The sequence below is a fragment of the Sinocyclocheilus rhinocerous genome, unplaced genomic scaffold, assembly GCF_001515625.1.
Source record: "Sinocyclocheilus rhinocerous isolate Xijiao unplaced genomic scaffold, SAMN03320098_v1.1 scaffold787, whole genome shotgun sequence".
Lineage (NCBI taxonomy): Eukaryota > Metazoa > Chordata > Actinopteri > Cypriniformes > Cyprinidae > Sinocyclocheilus > Sinocyclocheilus rhinocerous.
Window position 1 is genome coordinate 57,094 of NW_015662932.1, and position 21,462 is coordinate 78,555.

The following is a 21,462-nucleotide window of genomic DNA, read 5'->3' on the forward strand; positions in this document are numbered from 1 at the left end:
AAGATGGTGCTGCTGATGATAATAACCTATACTGACAGTGCTCAGCAATTGATGCCGCAGAAAATCAACCCAGAGCTCCAAATACCACCACAAACAACAATAAATTAATAAACAAACATACAAATAAATGCAAAAAATATATATATATATATATTTTTTTTAATAACATAAACACCAAAATATAGATTCAAATTATTTATATAAAAATAACAATAAAATAGAATACAATTATTAAACTAGTCGTTGTTCAGTGTAGCGCATATAAAAATACCGTTAGACTACCTTTAGTTCGCCTATGATGCAATAATACATGACTAATTGCTCACAGAGAAGCAGAATGAAGTAGCATTGTATGATGTTGTTGTTTTGAAAGGCCTTAAATATTTTAAAACGTGTTTTCTTATTTTTATCCACGGTTGATTCAACAATAGGCTATAAAATGAAAATATTATAATGATCGCCTGACTGCATGAACCAGCCAGCGAGGTTTCGATGCGCCTGAATTTAACCAATCAGACGCCTCACCGTCTGTCAAGCGCAGAGAAAAAACACACATCTCACCACAGCGGTTGTCTCGTCCTGCATTCTGATTGGCCAGTGAGTGTACCACTCCATTGCGCTTCGCTACTACTACAGGTCGGTGCGGATCAAACACCTTGCAGTCGGTTCAGAGCCATTGAGAAAAAGGGGGTCTCTCTCGGATATGGTGGAGTAGGCTACATCGGGGCGGCTTGGAAACCACCTGGTTTGGAATAACCCGATGGAAATTGGAGGACAAATATTATAATGATCGCCTGACTGCAAGAACCAGCCAGCGAGGTTTCGATGCGCCTGAATTTAACCAATCAGACGCCTCACCGTCTGTCAAGCGCAGAGAAAAAACACACATCTCACCACAGCGGTTGTCTCGTCCTGCATTCTGATTGGCCAGTGAGTGTACCACTCCATTGCGCTTCGCTACTACTACAGGTCGGTGCGGATCAAACACCTTGCAGTCGGTTCAGAGCCATTGATAAAAAGGGGGTCTCTCTCGGATATGGTGGAGTAGGCTACATCGGGGCGGCTTGGAAACCACCTGGTTTGGAATAACCCGATGGAAATTGGAGGACGGGGGCCTTGCGAAGTCCGTCTCGAGGAGGTTTTCATGGAGCGTTGAGATTATTATTATGTGGTGGCTTGCCTTAATGATGTTTACATCTCCGGCTTTCCCATTCATCGTGTTTGTGTGCATGGGGTTATCCGAGGCGGTTCATTCCTACGATGCGCTGCCTTTAGTAATAAGGAAATCTCGTTCAATCGCCGAAGAGCATCCTAATACGAGCGCGAACGGGTTTCCAGGGTACCGGCTCGGCATTGTCGCATTAACACCAGCGCCCACGATCGCGTCCGCCAGAAAACCGATAAATGTCGCCGCACCAGCAGCCACCATTAAACCACCAACAACGGAGCCCACCACCCCATCTCTGTCTAATCCCAGCTACATGGCCGCATTTGCTCGGAGGAAGATCAGCTCTGTTGAAACACAGATGAAAGAATCGCAGATGTCTGATAATAAAGCGGAAAGATCGGGCGTCGTGCCCGACTTTAGCACAACCTCTGACAATTCTCAAGGTGAGTTAAAATGGGAAATAGCGGAATACTGAAATGTAGAAATCACATTTCTGGCAACAGACATGCTATTTAAAATCAGAATATTGTTGCTGTTTAGCCTATCTAATCAGTTATGCGATTATCAGGCCTTTCCTGCCTTCTGCTTCGTGATCTTGTCATTTTAATCTCGTACTGTACCAAAAACATCATTCCTACAGTCCGCCGTCTGCCTCTCAGCAATCACTTCATTAGCAGTCATAGCCATGCAACATGATATATTGATGAGTTATGATCAATAGCACGTATACCCTCACTCTACCTGTATCTATCTATCTATCTATCTATCTATCTAGCTAGCTAGCTGTCTGTCTATCTATCTATCTATCTATCTATCTATCTGTCTGTCTGTCCTCTGTCTGTCTGTCTATCTATCTAGCTGCCTAGCTGTCTGTCTGTCATCTATCTATCTATCTATCTATCTATCTATCTGTCTATCTTAGTGTCTGTCTACAGATTGTAATGTATTGTAAGTATTGTAATGTGCCCATACAGGCCCTTCATTGATTGAGCTGCAGGGTATTTGTCCTAACTAGTCATTGTTTATCTGTCCTGACTTTACCCCATCAGTACAAACAGATTCACCACCTGTGGGCTGTCAGTTAAAGGAAATCATCAACCAGCATTTTTCTGGTATATCCAGCTGAGATTATTTCTGTTAGAATGGTTTAATTAATGTGTTGCTAGTAGGAAATAAAGGCCACAGATTATCCATTGTGTGTATGTGTTAAAGAACAAGGTCACACTGTTAATGAGAGTGAGGTCGACATAAATCTTGCATTTACATGAAATGGTCGTTTGGGTGCACCAATTGTTCATATGGAAGTATCTATAGACTTGGCCTACTTTTCTATAATAATGATAAATCCCCAAGATAACAAAACCAACAGTTATCACCAGTGCACTGACATAGGGGCCACTGACCCCAGTGATTTTGCACTGCATAGGTTTAGATGTTTGCACTCGTTTATCTTGAAAAAAAAACAATAAAACATATATCTAAAAAACAAACAAGCAGCTACAGATGTTTAACCCTTCTGTGCCCTGCCATTGTGATTGGACATTCCACAGCCATTGTTCCTGATGCTGAGGTTATAATCGGGAGACAGTGCTCAGAAAAGCATGGACTGTGTCTGAGCCTGCCTTTATTAGGACACAGGAAGTGTTAGGGGAGCCCTTTAGATAACATCCTAAGGGCCAGAGAAAGTGGGCTAGAAATCAAAAATAGCAACTATATGGAAATATACTTCCATTTAGATTGATATTCTTCAGTATAATACAGGCATCTTGTAAAAAAGTGTCTATAATGTCCAGAAGGCATTTTTTTTTTATTGTGAAGAGACCAGGGTTGGGCAAATTCAGAATTTAAGAATTGACTCTCTTTACATTCATGAGTTTTAAAAAGAATTGGCCACATCCATTTGCAAACTGAATGTTGCACTGGAATTTGAATTAGATGACATTTTGTTGTTGTTAGACTTGTGCAATTTTTGAATGTCAGAATATAAATATACAGAGTTCTGGCATGAAACTCTAGATGGCGCAGTCCGATAGGTCTAACTCAATCTGACCTAATGACATCATGATCACATGGCACAGCTGAATGGTTATCTCCTGTATCGGTAGCGAATGAGCTCGCTGCTCAACATTCAAATATATGACTAGTGCTTGCCGTAGCAGTTGCAGCTTGCTTCAGAAACCCTCCACCTTCCCAGCTCCACCTGTATAGATCTGCTATGTGGTGATATTATGTATGCTCTATTGGGGTTATTCATATGTGTTATATGTGCAGCAGCAGTATTTCTTACATGCTCACAGCAAAACGACATCTGTTTACATGTTTCTTTTACTAATTCAGATGCATTTGCAGTAGTCAGAGCTTTCCTTTTATGAATAAGACTTTAGCTAGAGGGGCATCTGACTGCACATCTCAAATATTGTAATGGAAAAAGATAAATCCTTTATGATTTTAGAGGTGTGCAACTTTGACCTAGATCATAACAGCTGTGCATTAGATGGCCCAGTGAACTCTCTTTACTCCCTGCACTCGAGTCTGTATGCTGGAGTGGGATGAGTGCCGTTTCCACTGGAGCTAATGGACAGAAGAAAATGTTTGTCTGAAAGATGTGTCTACAGACTCACTCTTTCACACCGAGACACCTTTGTCAAATAATTTCTTTTGTTGTCTGACACTCAGTGTCCATCTTGTCTTTTAGCTTCATATCCAACACTGAACATCCCCTAATATACAGTGGCACCCTACTTCAAAATAAACAAATCATTTAGTTCCTGTGTTTATTTGCTGACAGTTCATTACCACATCACGCCTGAGGTCAGTGAAGCCACATCACATCACAAATGTTAATCCTCTCATCTGGTTCAGTTGTAATCTCTCTGTCATACTTAATATTTTCCTAATATTGTCATATAGCGATGAGTCTGGTCGGCAGCCTCATTTACATGGATGTATGTATAATCTGTCAGACTGGGATGTGTAAGCTTCTTATCCGCGCCCTCCACAGCCGCCCTCAGGAGCAGAAGGTGTTTAAGAACACACTCCACAGCTCCGTGTGGTAGAAGGTGTTTCTGTCCCAGCATACAAATGGTGTTTTTCCCTTTCGGCATGTGCCCTTCTGGGTGACCTATTGTGCAGTAAATCTGGTGAAATGGGTTCTTGGGGATGAAGGCATGAGAGATTCACAGAAAGACGTCTGGCTCTTAATGGAGTTTATTGATCTGAATCTTCAGTCATATGCATTAAACTGCACGTTGAACATGCCATTGTTAATGTTATTGGTAACATTACATTGGCTGTGTTTGTTAATAGAGGTGACTGAGTGCATTGATTATTCGGTTGTTATATTATACACTACCACTATCAGTGTTCTCTCGTTCTCACCAATGCAATAGACATATTTTGTAAAATTGTAAGCGTTTTTATTATTATTTTGATCAATTTAATACATTCTTGCATTAATTTAAACATTAATTTCTTTTAAAAAAAAGACCCAGAACAGTTGTGCTTTTTAATTTTTTTTTGTAAAAACCATGCTACATTTTTGTTTTCAGGATTCTTTGATGAATATAACGTTAAAAAGGACAGCATCAATTTAATGCATACTCATAAATAAAATAATTAATTTCCTAAAAACAAAAAAAAAACATACTGACCCCAAACTTCTGAACAGTAGTATACAGTATATTGCAGGGAGGTCAATGATGCTTGTAAGGGAATTGCGATAATGATTAGAACATTTTATGATCCAAAAGAAAAGAAAATTATGTCAACATACACAAGAACAAATTACTCTTTTTGATTTGGATCTTTTCAATGAATCAGTGGATCCAGTTCACTGAATCAGTCTGAATGATTTGCTCATCAATCAGACTGATCCGATTCTCAAGTTCACTTGGGTTCATTCAGTGATCCGGTTACAGCTCACTGGATTACCATCAAACAACAGCTTAAATTTCAGTCTGTTCCTCACATAAAGCCTGTCAAATATCTTCAGAAGATATAGTGCATGAGTTGTATGAATACAATTTTTATGCAGTTTTTTTCTTCATTTTTGAAGCCTTTGTATCCATGGGAACTAATTGTATATAAAAGATTGACTAAAATTCAGGCTTTGAACGAAGTCAGGCTTTGGAACAACATGACGGTGCGTAAATGATGACAGAATTTACATTTTTGGATTAACTATTCCTTCAACACTTCTCGTGGCTTTGATTTCTCTCCCTTGAACTAAATGACCCACCAAAGGGGAAAAGCCGTCCTCTCTAAGGGATAAGAGGTTGCTTCTGGGACATGTGCATGAACAAAGGCTGATGAATAAAAACATGTATTACATGAAAGATGGATTCAAATGCGCTCTTTCAGATTTACATTTTTATAAATATAGGCCACTTTGCTTTTTGAGATGAAACGCATTTGATCATGAGCAAACATAGAGGAGCTGTAGCCTAGCAGTTAGCACATGCTGTGGTGTTCATGTGAGAAAGGCAGATTCAAATCTGGCTCTTTCTACTGTCTCTATCAGTTGCATGTAAATAAATAAAAGAAAAGAACATATACAACCAACTATATTCCATTCTAGATCTAATTGCAGCTGGTCTCTCTCCATATCCAGATGTTGCTGGTCAACTCAATAATTCTGAGCCAAATAATTCAGATCGATTTTTTTAAATGCAGCAACTGGAAAATCATCTTTGATTTAACGTCAGTTGATATAGATTTGGAATTACACAAGCTGCAGTTGTTCCCAGCAGCCGGAATTTGCCTGATTTGCCTTTAGAGTTTGTGTTTTTTCTCCATGGACCTACATCCTCTCCTGCATACTAAAGATCTGCAGTCTAATATCAACTTAATGAGCTATCAGAATCAGGCTGCAGGGAGTCATTTATTACAGCCGGCAGAGATCAGCAAGATGGAGTAGTGTGATATGTAGCAGACTTGAACTTGAAGGAGAAATGTACTACAGAGCAGCAGTGCTGCATTAACAAGACTTTATGTTTGAACGTACAGGTGACAGTTTCTCATGGATTTCTCCATTAGTATGGGGTATGTTTATCCCAAAGGGCCACTTGGAAAGTTTTTGCTTTGTTAAACCCACGTTGTAAAAAACAGTAGCAGTACAGAGCTATTTCAACTCTTACATTTAGTTTTGTTGTTGTAACGTAATATAATTAGGTTGGTTCACTGATAATTAAAACTATTTTTGACATTAAATTATAGGTTTAAATTAAGTTTAAAATCAATTAAGTTAGATGTTTTTGCATGAAGTTAATTTTTTTCTTCCACTGTATAAAACCAATCTGACCCTAGAAACTGTAGAAATGATTAACAACTGTAAAAAAGATCATAAGTTTAACTGTAAAGACTGTAAAACGCTATGGTAAAAAAAAAAAAAAACTTTAATGGTAAGTTCACTTAATATTTACAGTAAAAATGACAGTTTTTACTGTATACAGTTTATGAAAGTGAACAAGTCCATTTAAAAATTCTACTGAAAAAAAAAGAAGTTAATTTGCATTCCCAGAATTCCTTGTGGACACTGTGCATTTGATGTTTATTCTTATTCTCTTATTCTTAGTTTGGTCTTTTTTCTTAACTGTAAATTTAAGTTCAATCTGTAAATCCTAAAATATTACTGCTTTATATTTTTATGGTAAAATTATGGCAATCGCAGCTGCCTGCATGTTTTTTTTTTTACAGTAAACTTCACATTTTTTTACGAATTGCCATGAGAGTGCATTGTATAAAACAGAACAAAAAGATAAAAAATAAAGAAACATGAATTATCTAATATTTTTAACTGCTTCTTTTAATGTGCAATGATAGATTTGTAAAGGAAATCAAATGTAAAAAAAAAAAAAGTGAATTTTTGTGTGAATGACATTCGTTGCAATATATGTGCAAGTTTGCGAGTACTTCTTGTTATTTATTATATGTGTCTTTAATAATGTTAAATTATTAAGTTATGTCAAAATCTGATCACATTACTGGTTTGATGTTAATTAAGGGATTCTTGATCCATACTAAATAGCCTGTGGGGTTTTGTAAGACAAAAAAATAAAAATAAATAAATAAACAAACAATAATGGCTTAGAAACGCTGTCTTAAACATAAAGATATTAGGGAGAGCAGATATACAGGATGACTTTGTTGGTGCTTTATATCAATATTTGATTTGATGATCAAAAATTCATAAGCAATCCTTTGTGTGTGTTTCCTCTGAAGAGCTGGTGTGTAACTGCAGTGGTGAAGGAGTGTCGGACCCTGACGAGTGTGACCATGAGACGGGTCAGTGTGACTGTATGCCGGGTTACACTGGGCTGCAGTGTGAAGAGTGTGATGCGGTCGCTTCCTGGCTGCATGTGATGGTCATGATCGCTGCATCTCGTGCCTGGGCTTACAGCACGCTGAAGCAGCGCTCATGGATGAGTCATGTTCTCAGTGCGGGAACATGACCGGAGACGTTACGTTCCGTCGCCACAGTTGCTGTACCACCGCTGTACGGCCGGGGCACGTAGTCTCGGCTCCTCAGCGAAAAACTGATGTGCGTTTGCCAACTGTCATTGGCTTGTTTAGTTTACACTCGAAGGTGATTGGGCTCTCGGGCGAGATCCCAATTCGTCAGTCACGACTGTCTCCGTTCCCTCCTTCAGGGAACGAGGGTTACACAAGTAACCTAGACGTTCTTATGTGTCTTGCTATAGGAGTTAACTTGTTTGGACAGTTTGCAGATTTACAAAAGTAGACAACAAAAACAACAGAAACATTTCTTATTGTTATTTTTAGGATATATATATTATTTTTTTTTCATAAATAGAAAGATCGAAAGAACAGAATTAGAAATCTTCTGTAATGTTATAAATGTCTTTACTGTCACTTTTGATCAATTTAATGCATCCTTGTTTAATGGAAGTACTTCTTTCTTGTATATAATTTATATATTACAAAAAAGGTACTACATAGGGTATCTGCTCAGCCATTTACAAATATGTATGAAATTACAGTTTTTGGCTGGTATTTTCTTAAAAATTTTCATGCAACTTCCATTTCTTCCAGCAGCTCTGAAATAATTATTTTTAAGCCTTAAATTATGAATCAGTTTTCACTATTTCTTTAACAATTTATGTCATTTATATGTCCATTGTCCTTTTAAAACAGAAACATGGACTAAAATACTTTCTACACGATAAATCTAATTATAATTATTACACACTAACTTGATCTCTATCTTTCAAAATTGTTTAGATTAAAAATAACATTTGCTTTATTTATTAATCATTTTTAGCTTTGAGAATGTTCTCCTCAGAGGAAGATTTTAGTCAGATTTAGCTAATTTTCTCCCTAAAGTATATAAGTAAACAGATAATCAGGCAGATTAGCTCAATCCTGCATTGTTTCTCTCACTCAAAACCTTGAGGACGTATTAGTTTCCCGTTGGCATATTTCTCCTGTGCTTTAATTGTTTAGTAGGTTTACAGTGAGGCATGCTGAGTATTGCCAGTTTGAGCCTAATTAAATTACATTCCCTGCAGGGAGCAGATTGTTGTGATCCTGGCTTTGTTTTGGGACAAGGGCGCGAATTAAGCCTGAATTTTAACATATCTTTCAAGACGAATGTACAGTTTTGTTGGCTACAGTTGAGAAAATGAAGCAATATGTGAACTGCAGCATATCAGATGCTTCAGCCTCACACTATGAAGGTCATATTTTATGATCTGTTTTATACCTTCTCAAAAAGCACCCAAGCATTCGCTCTCATATATTGTCACACTGGAGAAATAGTTGATGTCTAACTATTCAGGGGGACCACCATATTTTAAATCAGTAATACAGCTTTGATGTTGTGTGATCTTTGAAATGAAGCTTCTAATAATAATTCTTATTATACTGTACTTGGAAGGTTAGAGTTTTGTGTGTGGAATCACTGGTCTGCTAAGGCCGTTATTCTAGAGCTCCTCAGGGAAATTATAACAGCCAATATGAATCCAGTGCGTATTATGAATTCTTATATTAGCATATCCTAATGGCCGTATCAAAACCGAACATGCAATGTTTTTTTGTTCTTCAGTACACTGTAAAAAATTATTGTGATTTTTTTCAGTAAGTTTCCATACTATATACGGTGAATAAATGCAATTACATTTAATGTAATTATACAGTAAAATACGGTTAAAAAACGGTTTTTGGAAGTGAAAAAGAAAAAGTCATTGTATACTTTACAGTAAAAACACGTAAATTGACACTCCCAGAATTCCCTGCATGACACTTCATATTTGATGTTTTTTTGTTGAAATAACTGTTTCTTCTTAGTTTTTTCTTATCAGTTGTGTACATTAGGGTTTTATCTTACATCTAATGTTGTTAAATTAATGTTATTGCATTATTTCAGTATCATGTGTGTTACCATGATGGTGTTAAGTGTTTGTGTGAATGAGACTGTGTACCTTCTATATAAAAGTATCACCCTCCTCAGCTCGTAGAAAAGCTGTTTTGTGATGAGCTTTGGTTCATCATGTGACTTTCTCATCACCACCAGTTTTTGGTGGTTATCAGTGCATTACAATGGATCAAAACAGATATTAGTACTTCAATATGTTGGTTTATTAATATTACATCAGTTAATGAAATACGGTATTTTATTGTGAATTTAAGTTAAGTCTGTAAAACCTAAAATGTTGCTACCATATTTTTTACGGTGAAGTTCTGGCAACCACAGCTGCCGGTATTTTACCGTAAATGTCACAGATTTTGAGTTATAATACATATCTATAGCATTTACAATTAGGGGTGCACCGATTGATCGGCTACCGATCACTATCAGCCGATAATCACGTTGGGATGATTGATCGGCGGTCTCTAAAAAGGCCGATCTCAAGCTAAAATGTTGCTACCATATTTTTTTATGGTGAAGTTCTGGCAACCACAGCTGCCGGTATTTTACCGTAAATGTCACAGATTTTTTTTTTTTTTACAGTGTAGAGATTAGCTTCCCATATTGCCCAAGTTAAGGTGCATCTACACATTTAAAATTACATTTGTGATGTACAAAATTTTTATGGACATTTCCTATAGGAGAGGATTATATTATTTTAATCTTACAGGACTGATTTAACTAGTATGGGAGCTAAATCGTCAGTTCTACATCTCCATTATTAGCACTTCATTTTACCACATTGGCTCTTGAATGGGATTATATTCCCTGTTTATAAATTTTAACATTTGTAAATGAATACTGACATTGTCCCTTTACCGTCACTTGTAGCATACTATTGCATACTTTTAAAAATAATAATAAAAAAAGTAATTATGGAAATTATATTAGAATAATTACATGTATTATATGTATTATGTAGCTATAACATTTATTACAGTTATTTTTTCAAATTTATATTAAGTGCAGCTAGCTGAACTTTAGAGTGTTTTTTGACCCACTTAAGTACAATGTAATATTTTTTGAAGGTATAAATTGAACAAAGATTATTCTAGTATAATTTACAATAAAATAAAATTTCAGTCATTCTACTTAAAAATTTAATATGCAATTCAGAGTGTTGCCGTTTCTTTGTAATTAAGCAATTTCTGAGTAAAAATTATTTCTAAACCAAGTACAACTTTATATATAATTTCATAATTACTTCTATTGAAGTATGGTTAAAGTGTACTGTTGAATGTACTGACAAACATTTATGGTAAACTAAAATATATGTTAATGTCAATATTATAGAAACTTGTGTCATGTATTAAAATCTAATTTATTAAAATGTAATTAAACATTTGTAACGACGAATTTGCAATTTACTACATTTAAAATATTAACTTTAAATGTAATACTTAATAACACATTACAGTTATAATATTATAATCATGTACTTTACATGTGCTTTAGTATATTAGTCAACACATCAAAATAAGTGTACGTGTTTAAGTAACAACAACAAAAGATTGCTAAAACATTATGATTTCATATGTGCTTTAAAGTAAAACTTTTAATTTGACATTATTTCAAAAAGGAAACTTAAGTCTGGAATGGACAAATACACAAGCAGTACAAAGTCTCACTCCAGTAGCGCTGCTCAGCCAATCAGATTAAGGGACTGGAATATACTGTTCTATAAAAACCCCAAATCAGTCACCAATTAGCATACATTGCATACCAAAAATATAGAGTGTTGTGTGATTTAAGTCAGTAAAGTATGATGCAAGTGAAGGTTTGCACAGCATCAGTTGCTTAGAAACCAGATCTTTCATGTATTCTTCCCCCTTTAGGAAAACATCGAAGTCTTTCACTTTGAAAGCATCAGGCGAGGTTTAGAGCAGCCCAGTTCCACGGTTGTCATGGATGTGAAGGATGCAGGCAGGAGAATGATGCTGGCATCTCCATGGCAGCAGAGAGAGAGCGAGGGAAGGGGGGTCCAGTCGTTGTGTAACACTGACCTAGTTAATATGCAGCTGATCTGCCCCAGGGTCTCTGAAACATTAATGAGCTTTCTGCTACAGCAGCCTGCTCAACGCAGTTAGTCTCTCTGATAACACACTCGTACACACACATACACAACCAATCCAAATGATTAAGGAAGCCCCTGGTGATGGTATTATGATATATTAAGTGTCAAGCCGGCAGTGTTGGAGTGCTAAAAACTGGCTGTGCTGCCTGATGCTGGCCCATTTTTGCTTTTATTTGATCAAACGACATTTTAGTGTGTGGATTATAGGGGTTACAAATGAAACAAGCACAGTCACTCATGAGTAATTAAATAATTTTAATTAATTCAGTTTTATATTAATTCCTCAATCTCCAATTATTAAATTCAGTTTCATTTTTCATTAATTCACAATGTGATCCTAATTAAACATTACTTTAAATGTCATGTATATTATAATGAAATAAGTATTAAATAAGTATTTTAACTTATAATTTTAACTTGTAATTTTTTTTAATGTTTTTGAAAGAAGTAACTTACAGTATGTTTACCCATGCTTCATTTATTTGATCACAAATACAGAAGGAAATGTGATATTGTGAAATATTATTACAATTTAAAATGACTCTTTTCTATGTTAATATATTGTATAATGTAATTTATTCCTGTGATGCAAAGCTGAATTTTCAGCATCATTACTCCAGTCTTCAGTGTCACATGATCCTTCAGAAATCATTCTAATATGCTGCTCAAGAAACATTTATTACTATTATCAATGTTGAAAACAGATGTGCTGCTTTTCCCCCCCTCAGAATTGTTTAATAAATAGAAAGTTGAAAATAGAAAATTGAGGCTGTGGGAATACCCATAATTCCTTGCACTTGAATAATTTTAGCATGTACCTCAATTTATTTCACATGCAGTAGTATTTTAATTTATTTTGATTATTATTATAGCTAATATTTTAATATGCTAATATTTTGTTATTTAATTTAATTTCAACGCTTGAAAATGTTTAATGTGAAATGTGCCGTGAGTCTTGAGTGACAGAGTATCATATTACAAATGATCTGTCAATACCATCATGCCATGCTCACACAGCTTAGATGGTGCTAATTACTAGACAGGTTTATTTCTGGTATTACAGGTATTTTCACTTATATTATGACAACAAATAACTGATATCCTTTGCCAGCCTGGATTTTTAATAGCCTGCTTTAAAAATGTGTTTTAAGCCGCATTTACCAGTTTTTCCTAATACACAGTGCTGTGTTTCTATCCGTACGCTTGGCTTTTTTAATAAGGCTAAATGTATTGCTCTGAAATGGGGGTGGATGCATTTAGATAAGCATCTTGATGCTAACAGCTATAAAACGCCGCCCTGTTGGGTGTTTACACAAATGCTAAATGTGCCACCCTAATGAATGGTTCTGTTCAACAGCTGGCTTTAGAGACACACAGACGACGGCTCTGTCTGCTAATGAATGTCAATGCAAGGGAAGGCCGTCAGACAGGGTGTGATTGATCATTATCTGACCTTGATAATCACTCTGATTGTGTGTGTGTGTGTGTGTGTGTATGTGTTTGGGAAACAGGCATCTTTATATGCTCTCACTGACTCATCTTTTGAGTCCAGTGTTTTTAGGAAGGGCAGATGTTTGTGTTTTGCATCTGCCACAAGAACATTTTCTCTGGTTGCATTAAAGTGTTAACAGGCGGCCTTTTTCTCTGTTTCTTGATCTCCTTTGCTCTTTCTCTGGAGATTGTGATTGATAGGTCATATATGTCACACCTCACTCTCATTCCCCAGAATGCTCTGGGAACCGAACCGTCGCCATGGCAACCTGTCTATTGGCCCGTGCACATCCACATACAGTATACACACACACTCACCCACACGCTCTGCCACAGCAAGTGCAAATGTATCTACTAACATCCCACTAATGTTAAAAGGATGTGTTAGGTAACAATGCCGAGTTTTTTTTTTTCTTTCTTTTAACATATATCTATGGTGGCAGCACACATTAGAATGTGTTAGGAGGTGTTACACCATTTCCAGTGAATGGAAACTACAGCAACCAACTTGATATGGATTTTAATCAGAGTAGATGCCATATTCAAGATATAAGATATGATATATTGCATTTAAGATATGATATATTCATTCATTCAGTTAGATGACAATTATTCATTATTTTGTTGACAATTACGCACATTTTCCCCTTTAAGTTTTAGTATATAGGGAAAATAGTATATAAGAATATATGAAAATCATCCTGATAATTTTTTATTAAAGTCAGCATTAAATTATTGTACAGCAAATAAGAAATACATATATCCTGATGAATATTTATATTAAATTATATTTACAATTATATTTAAGCAAAATGTTAACTTTTTAAATGTTAAGATTTTTTATAATGCACAGTAGGCTACTGTGAATCAGGCTTAAATGTCATGAAATATAACTATTATAATATAATTATGTAGATGTTATATTCATATTGATGCATGTGTATATATGTGTCTGTGTGTTGTAAAATATATGTATGTGCCTTATATTTATTTATTTTATTGTATTATGTAAATAGTGTGTGTATATAAAGAGTATATATATTTGAAAAACATTTTTACACTGTGACATTATTTTTTACACAAATTGAAAGATACAGTACAACATATTGGACACACTGTACATCTGTTTCTCACTAGCTCATTTTCACTTGCATCATATTAAAGGGGTCCTATTATGCTCTTTTACAAAGTCTTGATTTTGTTTTGGGGGTGTATGGACAAATTCACACAAAAATTGTAAAAATGCCGTCTTGGTAAGTATCCTATAGCAGACGTAGCCGGCTGAACGTACTGGATCAGTGCATTCTCTTAAAGTGACAGCACTTTCTTAATATTAATCAAACAGCAACAACAAAGAAATCACTCACTGCTTTTGATTGAATAGCTTTTGTAGCTTTAATAAAGATTAATCTTTAATCTATATAGTCATATGCAATGCTGTTTTACATTTCATTACTTTATTCAATTTCTGTAGGCGGTCTCGCACCAGACGAGAAGCGCAGCATCGCGCCACATCTTTAAAATTCAAATACATTATTTTCTATGAGTGTAGGCACACCGACGGCGTCTGTCCGCGGTGCCGAGCTACGTCGTGTTATACTTGTAAGAATTGTTCTAGACATGCCGAAAATTTGCCGCTACAGCACAGCAGCTCTTCTTCTTGGTTTTCTCTGATGCACTAACTCTGCAGCTATCTTCTCTGACTAAGATCTAGTCAAAATAGGGTGTAGCACTCTTTTTTTCCCCTCTGTCTCTCTTTCTGTTTTTTTCCCACTCCCCTGCTTCCTCTAGGCCAGTAATGCATAATTTACGATGTGTGTCTGTATTTATTCATTCAGATTACAGACTGTGTGAGTGTATGAAGGTGCAGAGCAGGTGTGATTCTTCAATGCATTGCAGGAAGCATCTGTGCAAATATATATATATATATATATATATATATATTAGGGGTGGAACGGTTCGCGGAAAAAAATCGAACCGTACGGTTCTGCACAAACCAAACCATACCAAAACCATGACTCTAACCGTGATACAAACCGAACCATGAGTAAGTTGAACCGTTCCACCCCTAATATATATATATATATAATATATATAGCCTAGCTTTATTATGTTTTTCTCCGCTCGCAGAAGCGCTGCAGGTGCATGATGTGATATGATCATGTGAATCCTCATGTTCTGTTGTTTGCTGCTTTTTGCGCATGTAAAATTAATCCCCGGGAAACAAATGTTAGTATTTTTAACGAGTCACAGACACGTATCCTTTCTAATTTAATTAAATTCTAATTTAAAATAATCTTGCCGGTTAACAATCGGTTAACGAGTGTCGGTTGTCGGTTAGGAAAAATAACCGAAATGAACATCCCTAGTGCGAAACTCAAGTGTCACAATTTCCATAAGTTATATCGACAACTCGCCTGTAAATGTGGGTGGATGATGATGACGATAACATTGATGTTGTTGATCCTGTCCCTATTTTAAGAGCCATTTATTGGCATTATTTTGACAATTTACATCTTCCCTTTAAATGTCATTAAAGTATTTAATAAATGAATTATTAATGTATGTTTGTATTTCATTTATATTTCTTAAGGCATCAAACTAACTGCCCATTGGAAAAAAAAAACCATCCCCCATGATGCTTTGTTTCTTTCTCCCTCTTTCAAAATCTTCTTACTTCCTCTCAAATCTCCTCTTTCTTTTGTGCTTCATCCATGGGCTCTTTTATCGCTGCTGTTGTTGTTTTTCTGGGGTCCCCAGCGTTGAGCTCCTGTCAGCATGGCCGAGCGCTTTAAGCTTGTCCCACGGGTGTCATCATCTGCCCCTCTCTCATCTATCACTCGCTCTACACACACACAAGAACCAATCACACAACCCCTGGAAACGCCACCTCACCTTAACCTTCACCCCAGACCTGACGCAACAGCCCTGGGGTGTGAGAGTGTGTGTGTGATTGGGGGATATGGAGGCGTGTTTATGTGTTTGGGGAATAGACTAATGACTGTTTTACAAGAGTGAGGACTAAAGCATCCATTAAATGACATCATAATCAGCAAAATTACTAAATGAAAGGGTGATAAGCATAAGGGGTCATTAGTGGACTTGCGAAGGCAAGCATCCCTATTGCTGTTGCTTAAACATAGTGTTTGGGATTTTATCTCAATGGTAGTTTCTCTGTGGGCGCAGAAGCCACTGGAAGTACAGTTTGAAATCTGCCATCTTTGCTAATGGATGCTCAGTTCTGGCCAATCACATGAGCTGCAATTGCCATGTGACACTTCAGAAAATGTAAAAATACTGTATAATTAGTGGTTGTGTGATTTTGGTTCTACATAAATAGACGAATTGTAAGGTTATTATTCTCTGTCGATCTTTTTTTCTTCTGGGTGTCTGATCCCTGTTGACAAATCCAGCATATGCTGGTTGGGTATGTATTGAGCTGGTTATGCTGGTCTTGAGCTGGTTCTAAGCTGGTCCTGAGCAACTAGCTCCTTCTCAGGACCAGCTCATAACCGGCTTAAACCAGCTCAAACCAGCTGTCATGCTTCAAAACATACCTAACCAGCATATGCTGTTTTTTTCAACAGGAGTTTACTCTGTTGGTTGGTTCTGTGATTTCCTACATATGTAGCACTTCCAACAGCTTATGTAGTTTCAGTAGTCAGACTGCTGTTATTATGGGTTGTCCTGAGCAACTAGCTCCTTCTCAGGACCAGCTCATAACCGGCTTAAACCAGCTCAGACCAGCTGTCATGCTTCAAAACATACCTAACCAGCATATGCTGTTTTTTTCAACAGGAGTTTACTCTGTTGGTTGGTTCTGTGATTTCCTACATATGTAGCACTTCCAACAGCTTATGTAGTTTCAGTAGTCAGACTGCTGTTATTATGGGTTGACAACTTTACAGGCACATTGAGATTAAACACAGTTTGAGTGTGTGTGTGTGTGTGTGTGTGTGTGTGAGTGAGAGAGAGATGCAGAGGGATTCCTGGAATCCGGTCTGAAGCAGCAGATGGTTTTCAAATGTGGTCTGGGCCACAGGTCCCTCATGTGTGCCCACATGTAGAGATGGTGGAATTAAAAAATGAAAGGTCTACAGTGCTTTAAAGTGTGCATGACTGCATTTTAAACCAGGATTGTTAGCTGTCTAGGGCAAAGCCATGTGTGTGATCAGATACCACAGGAACTGGATGCACAAAGAGGACACAAAATTTCCAGGCTGCCAGTGTCATAAATGTTGTCAAGCTGTGATTTAGTGTTTTTTTCATGTGTGTTTTCTGTGTTTCTCTCTTGCAGCTCAGGGCTGTGTAAGTGCAAGACAGGTGTATACGGGCCCAAGTGTGACGACTGCCACCCTGGATTCTTTCACTTCAGCAGCACAGGATGCCAACCGTGCCAATGCAACAACCACTCTACCTACTGCCACCCTCAGTCAGGTCAGTCCAGCACACGTTCAGCATAATTTAAAGGGGTCTTGACGTGAGAAACCAAATTTCCCTTGATCTTTTGATACAGAAGAGGTCTTTGTATGCTTAATAAATCCTGCAAGTTTAATAACTTAAAGGGATAGTTCACCCAAAAATGAAAATTCTGTCATTAATTACTCACCCTCATGTCGTTCCAAACCTGTCAGACTTTTGTGCATCTTCAGAACACAAATTAAAATGTTTTTGATTAAATCCGAGACCTCTCTGACCCTCCATAGATAGCAAGGGAACTACCACGATCAAGGCACAGAAACGTAGCAAGGACATCAGTAAAATAGTCCATGTGACATCAGGGGTTCAACCGTAATTTTACGAAGCTACGAGAATACTTTTTGTGTGCAAAGAAAACAAAAATAACGGCTTTATTCAACTATTTTTCCCCTCCTCATCCTGTCTGCAGCGGTGCGCCGCCATTGTGAAAAGAGTATCACGACGCATGTGCTTGGTCCACTTCATGTAAACGACGCATACGCGGGCTGACGCATGTACGTATTACGTAAGCAGCAGCGCCATGCGCATGCATTGTTTACATGAAGCGAAAGCAAGTGCATGCGTCGTGGTACTCTCCACAATGGCGGCACACGGCTGCAGACAGGATGAGGAGAAGAAGAGTTGTTGAATAAAGCCGTTATTTTTGTTTTCTTTGCGCACGAAAAGTATTCTCGTAGCTTCGTAAAATTACGGTTGAACCCCTGATGTCACATGGACTATTTTACCGATGTCCTTGCTATGTTTCTGGACTTGGGAACATTGCAGTTGTGTTTCTGTCTATGGAGGGTCTGAGAGCTCTCGGATTTAATCAAAAATATCTTAATGTGTGTTCCGAAGATGAACGAAGGTCTTACAGGTTTGGAACGAAATGAGGGTGAGTAATTAATGACAGAATTAAAATTTTTGGGTGAACTAACCCTTTCAAATGTCCTCATCATCAATAAAAAGCATTATTTAATAACCCTCAGAAAACAGCTCGTTTTAAATTCAAGAATATTATGATACTTTTGTTTTGGAATGACATGAATAAAAGTACAATTTCTTTTTTTTCTGTTCCTTTAAAATGATATCTCCAGATTTGAGATTGACTCACCTAGAGCGATTCATCACAACATCCTCCACACTTCCCTCTCTTTTTCTCTCTTCTTCCCTGTATCCTAGGCAACCTGGACTTAATTAACCTCAATTTGAATCAGGACCAAAAAGCCCTATCAACATAATGCTCATGCTGGTGTGTGTGTGTGTGTGTGTGTGTGCTAATTTGTTAAGCAAACCTGCTGACATCTGAGAAGTGTAGGCGTGTTTACCTTAAATCATTTCACCCGGGCCTCAGTCTACTAAAGTCACAGACGTGTTTGTCAACTGCTTGTTCAAGTGCATGTGCGCGTGTGTGTGTCTAGGAACCCATCTGTCTCTGTCTTTCCCTCTCTGCAGTGTGTGTGTGCAGATGGTAGCTGGTAACCTTTCCTCGATGCGGAGAGCCACAGTCAGATTTACAGCCCTCCTCAGTCATAAAACCCAATCAGCATCTCCAGAGACTGCTTACAGTTCATAGACTCACAGCCGCCCTGCAGCATAATACCACACACACACACACACACACACACACACGAGACAGGCAGTAACTCACAGAGCCAAAACAATAGTGCGCAAAGTACACAAAGGCTTTTGGCCAGTTAGATTGCGTTGTCATTGTCCACGCAAAACTCCTACTGGAAAACTGTAACTTACAGCTTCAAATGTGATAAAGCCCAAACCAAATGCAGTGCTTTCATGTAATTGTAACAAAGAAGAAAAATTTAAGCTCTGAAATTAAGAGTGAACATAATTAAACCATAGGCAAAATCTCTCCAAAATGACAAAGATATACAGACACAAGATTGCATATTTTCATCAACCACAATATGTATCATACATGTACAAAATATGTACTATTAAGGTACTAATACGCACACTTTTTTCTCTAATACTTTTAGGCTTTCATTAACATTTATAAACATTATTATAATATTAAGTACATAATGCTTAATATTTTCTGTTAATTTCAATTAATATACTTGAAATTACATGCAACTTTGATTTATAGTATAATATAATTTTTTAATATAAAAATAAACTGATTACCTGTTAACAGATTAGCTACACGTGTGCGTGTGTGTGTGTGTGTGTGTGTGTGTATATAATGTATAGTTTTAAAATTCTAATTAAATAGTGGAATATTTAACATAGCTTTAAACAATTATGACTAATTAACTAGTTGCCAAACTGATTTATCTAAATTTATGCTGTGCTAGTTGTGCTTAAGTTATGAAGTGTCATGAATGAAAAAGGTCAGAAGCTAGTGTTATTTTAGTTTTATTATATACCACTATCCTATTTATTAGTGCTTTAAATTATCCTTTATTTTTAGATTTTAAGTTTTCATTTTAATTTTAGTTAATTATGTGTTTTATCATTTATTTTTTTTATATTTCTATTTAGATTTATTTTTTTACTTATTCTACTTTTAATTTTAGTACTTCAACTGAATATAAATGAATATTTATATTTTATTTTAATCTTAATTTCAATGAACAAAAATAAAATTAATAGTTTTTGTCAACATTAACAGCACTGACAGAAACTGTGGCCTTTGTTTTATATCTCTCCACTTGAAAACCCTGATCTTGAATGTTAACTAGAGCTCCAGAACAGCATTTCTTAGATTGGGGCTTAAATCATCAAGAAATTACCTAGTGCCATTTAAGACCGAGAGCACTTTAAACATAAGCTTTAAACTGGTGATAGGTTCAAGGCTCACTTTAGCACAGTTCAAGGCTCACTGTGCTAAACTAGCCCTTACCTTATATAATGATTTACATAAGATTCTCAGGAAGTCTGATGTTCAGTCAGAACTATTGCTAATGATCAGTTGTTCTGTATATTCTCATTCTCTTCCTCAGGTATTTGTTTGGACTGTCAGGACAAGACTCAGGGCCACAACTGTGAGGAGTGTCTGCCCAACTTCTACCGGCGTCATGGTGAGGGGTCCGTGGACACCTGTCTGCCTTGTCCCTGTTCCTCCGAGAGCTCCAGCAGCAGCTGCCATCTCGGTGAGTCTGCATCTCTGTGACACGCTGACAGGGGTCAGAGCAGCTTCTGCGCTCAGCACATGATGTCCTGAAAGTGACTGGGAATTATTCAGCAGGGCAGAACAATAGTAGGCACAGAAAGTTCGATTTTGATGTGAGATGTGATAACAAACATTTTTCCTTTTTGCATGACATGCACTGATGGATCATGTACAAGAGGACCAGGACATTTACATTTCCGGTCAAAAGTCTGGAATAATTAGGATCTTTTTATGTTTTTGTCATTCATACACAACCTGGTATTTAATCTTTGTCACAGCTAAAAATTTGTATGGTACTGAAGAGCCAATCAGCGGCTTTGTTTCCATCTCAGCTGCCTTTCCATTGGATGCACTTGCACAGCAACAGCTATGGTGATGTGGCTTTGGGTTGTCATTTTACATTTACGGTCACTGGAGCCTGAGGAGGAAAGTCAATGAGCCAGCGTGAGGAAGAGAGAGAGAAAGGGCACTGAAAGTTCAGAACTCTTATATAAGTGTACTCCCTCAGTATTATTTATATATTTATAGGCCAAATATGTAATGCATAATGTACAGTCAACCGATCATTATATTTGTACTGATAGTGATCGTCAGACTGTACATTATGCCAGCTATTTCTACTTAACAATCCAAGAAATAAATATATATAATGTGGACATGAAATATTTATTTGAGTTTAATATTGTCTTATAAAGGAGAGAGATGGAAAATGC

The 21,462-nt window shown here is 36.9% G+C and overlaps 1 protein-coding gene across 1 annotated transcript in view; it reads left to right on the plus strand.

Annotated features, from left to right (window-relative positions):
- The first annotated feature begins 1,007 nt into the window (after window positions 1–1,007).
- Window positions 1,008–21,462, plus strand: part of LOC107728434 (multiple epidermal growth factor-like domains protein 9) — a 29,964-nt gene continuing 9,509 nt past the window's right edge. Inside the window, exons 1-5 of the mRNA XM_016538593.1 lie at window positions 1,008–1,611; window positions 7,388–7,596; window positions 11,429–11,544; window positions 17,456–17,595; window positions 20,580–20,729. Coding sequence (XP_016394079.1) covers window positions 1,167–1,611; window positions 7,388–7,596; window positions 11,429–11,544; window positions 17,456–17,595; window positions 20,580–20,729 — 1,060 coding nt within the window. The 5' untranslated portion in view covers window positions 1,008–1,166. The remainder of the gene's footprint in view (window positions 1,612–7,387; window positions 7,597–11,428; window positions 11,545–17,455; window positions 17,596–20,579; window positions 20,730–21,462) is intronic.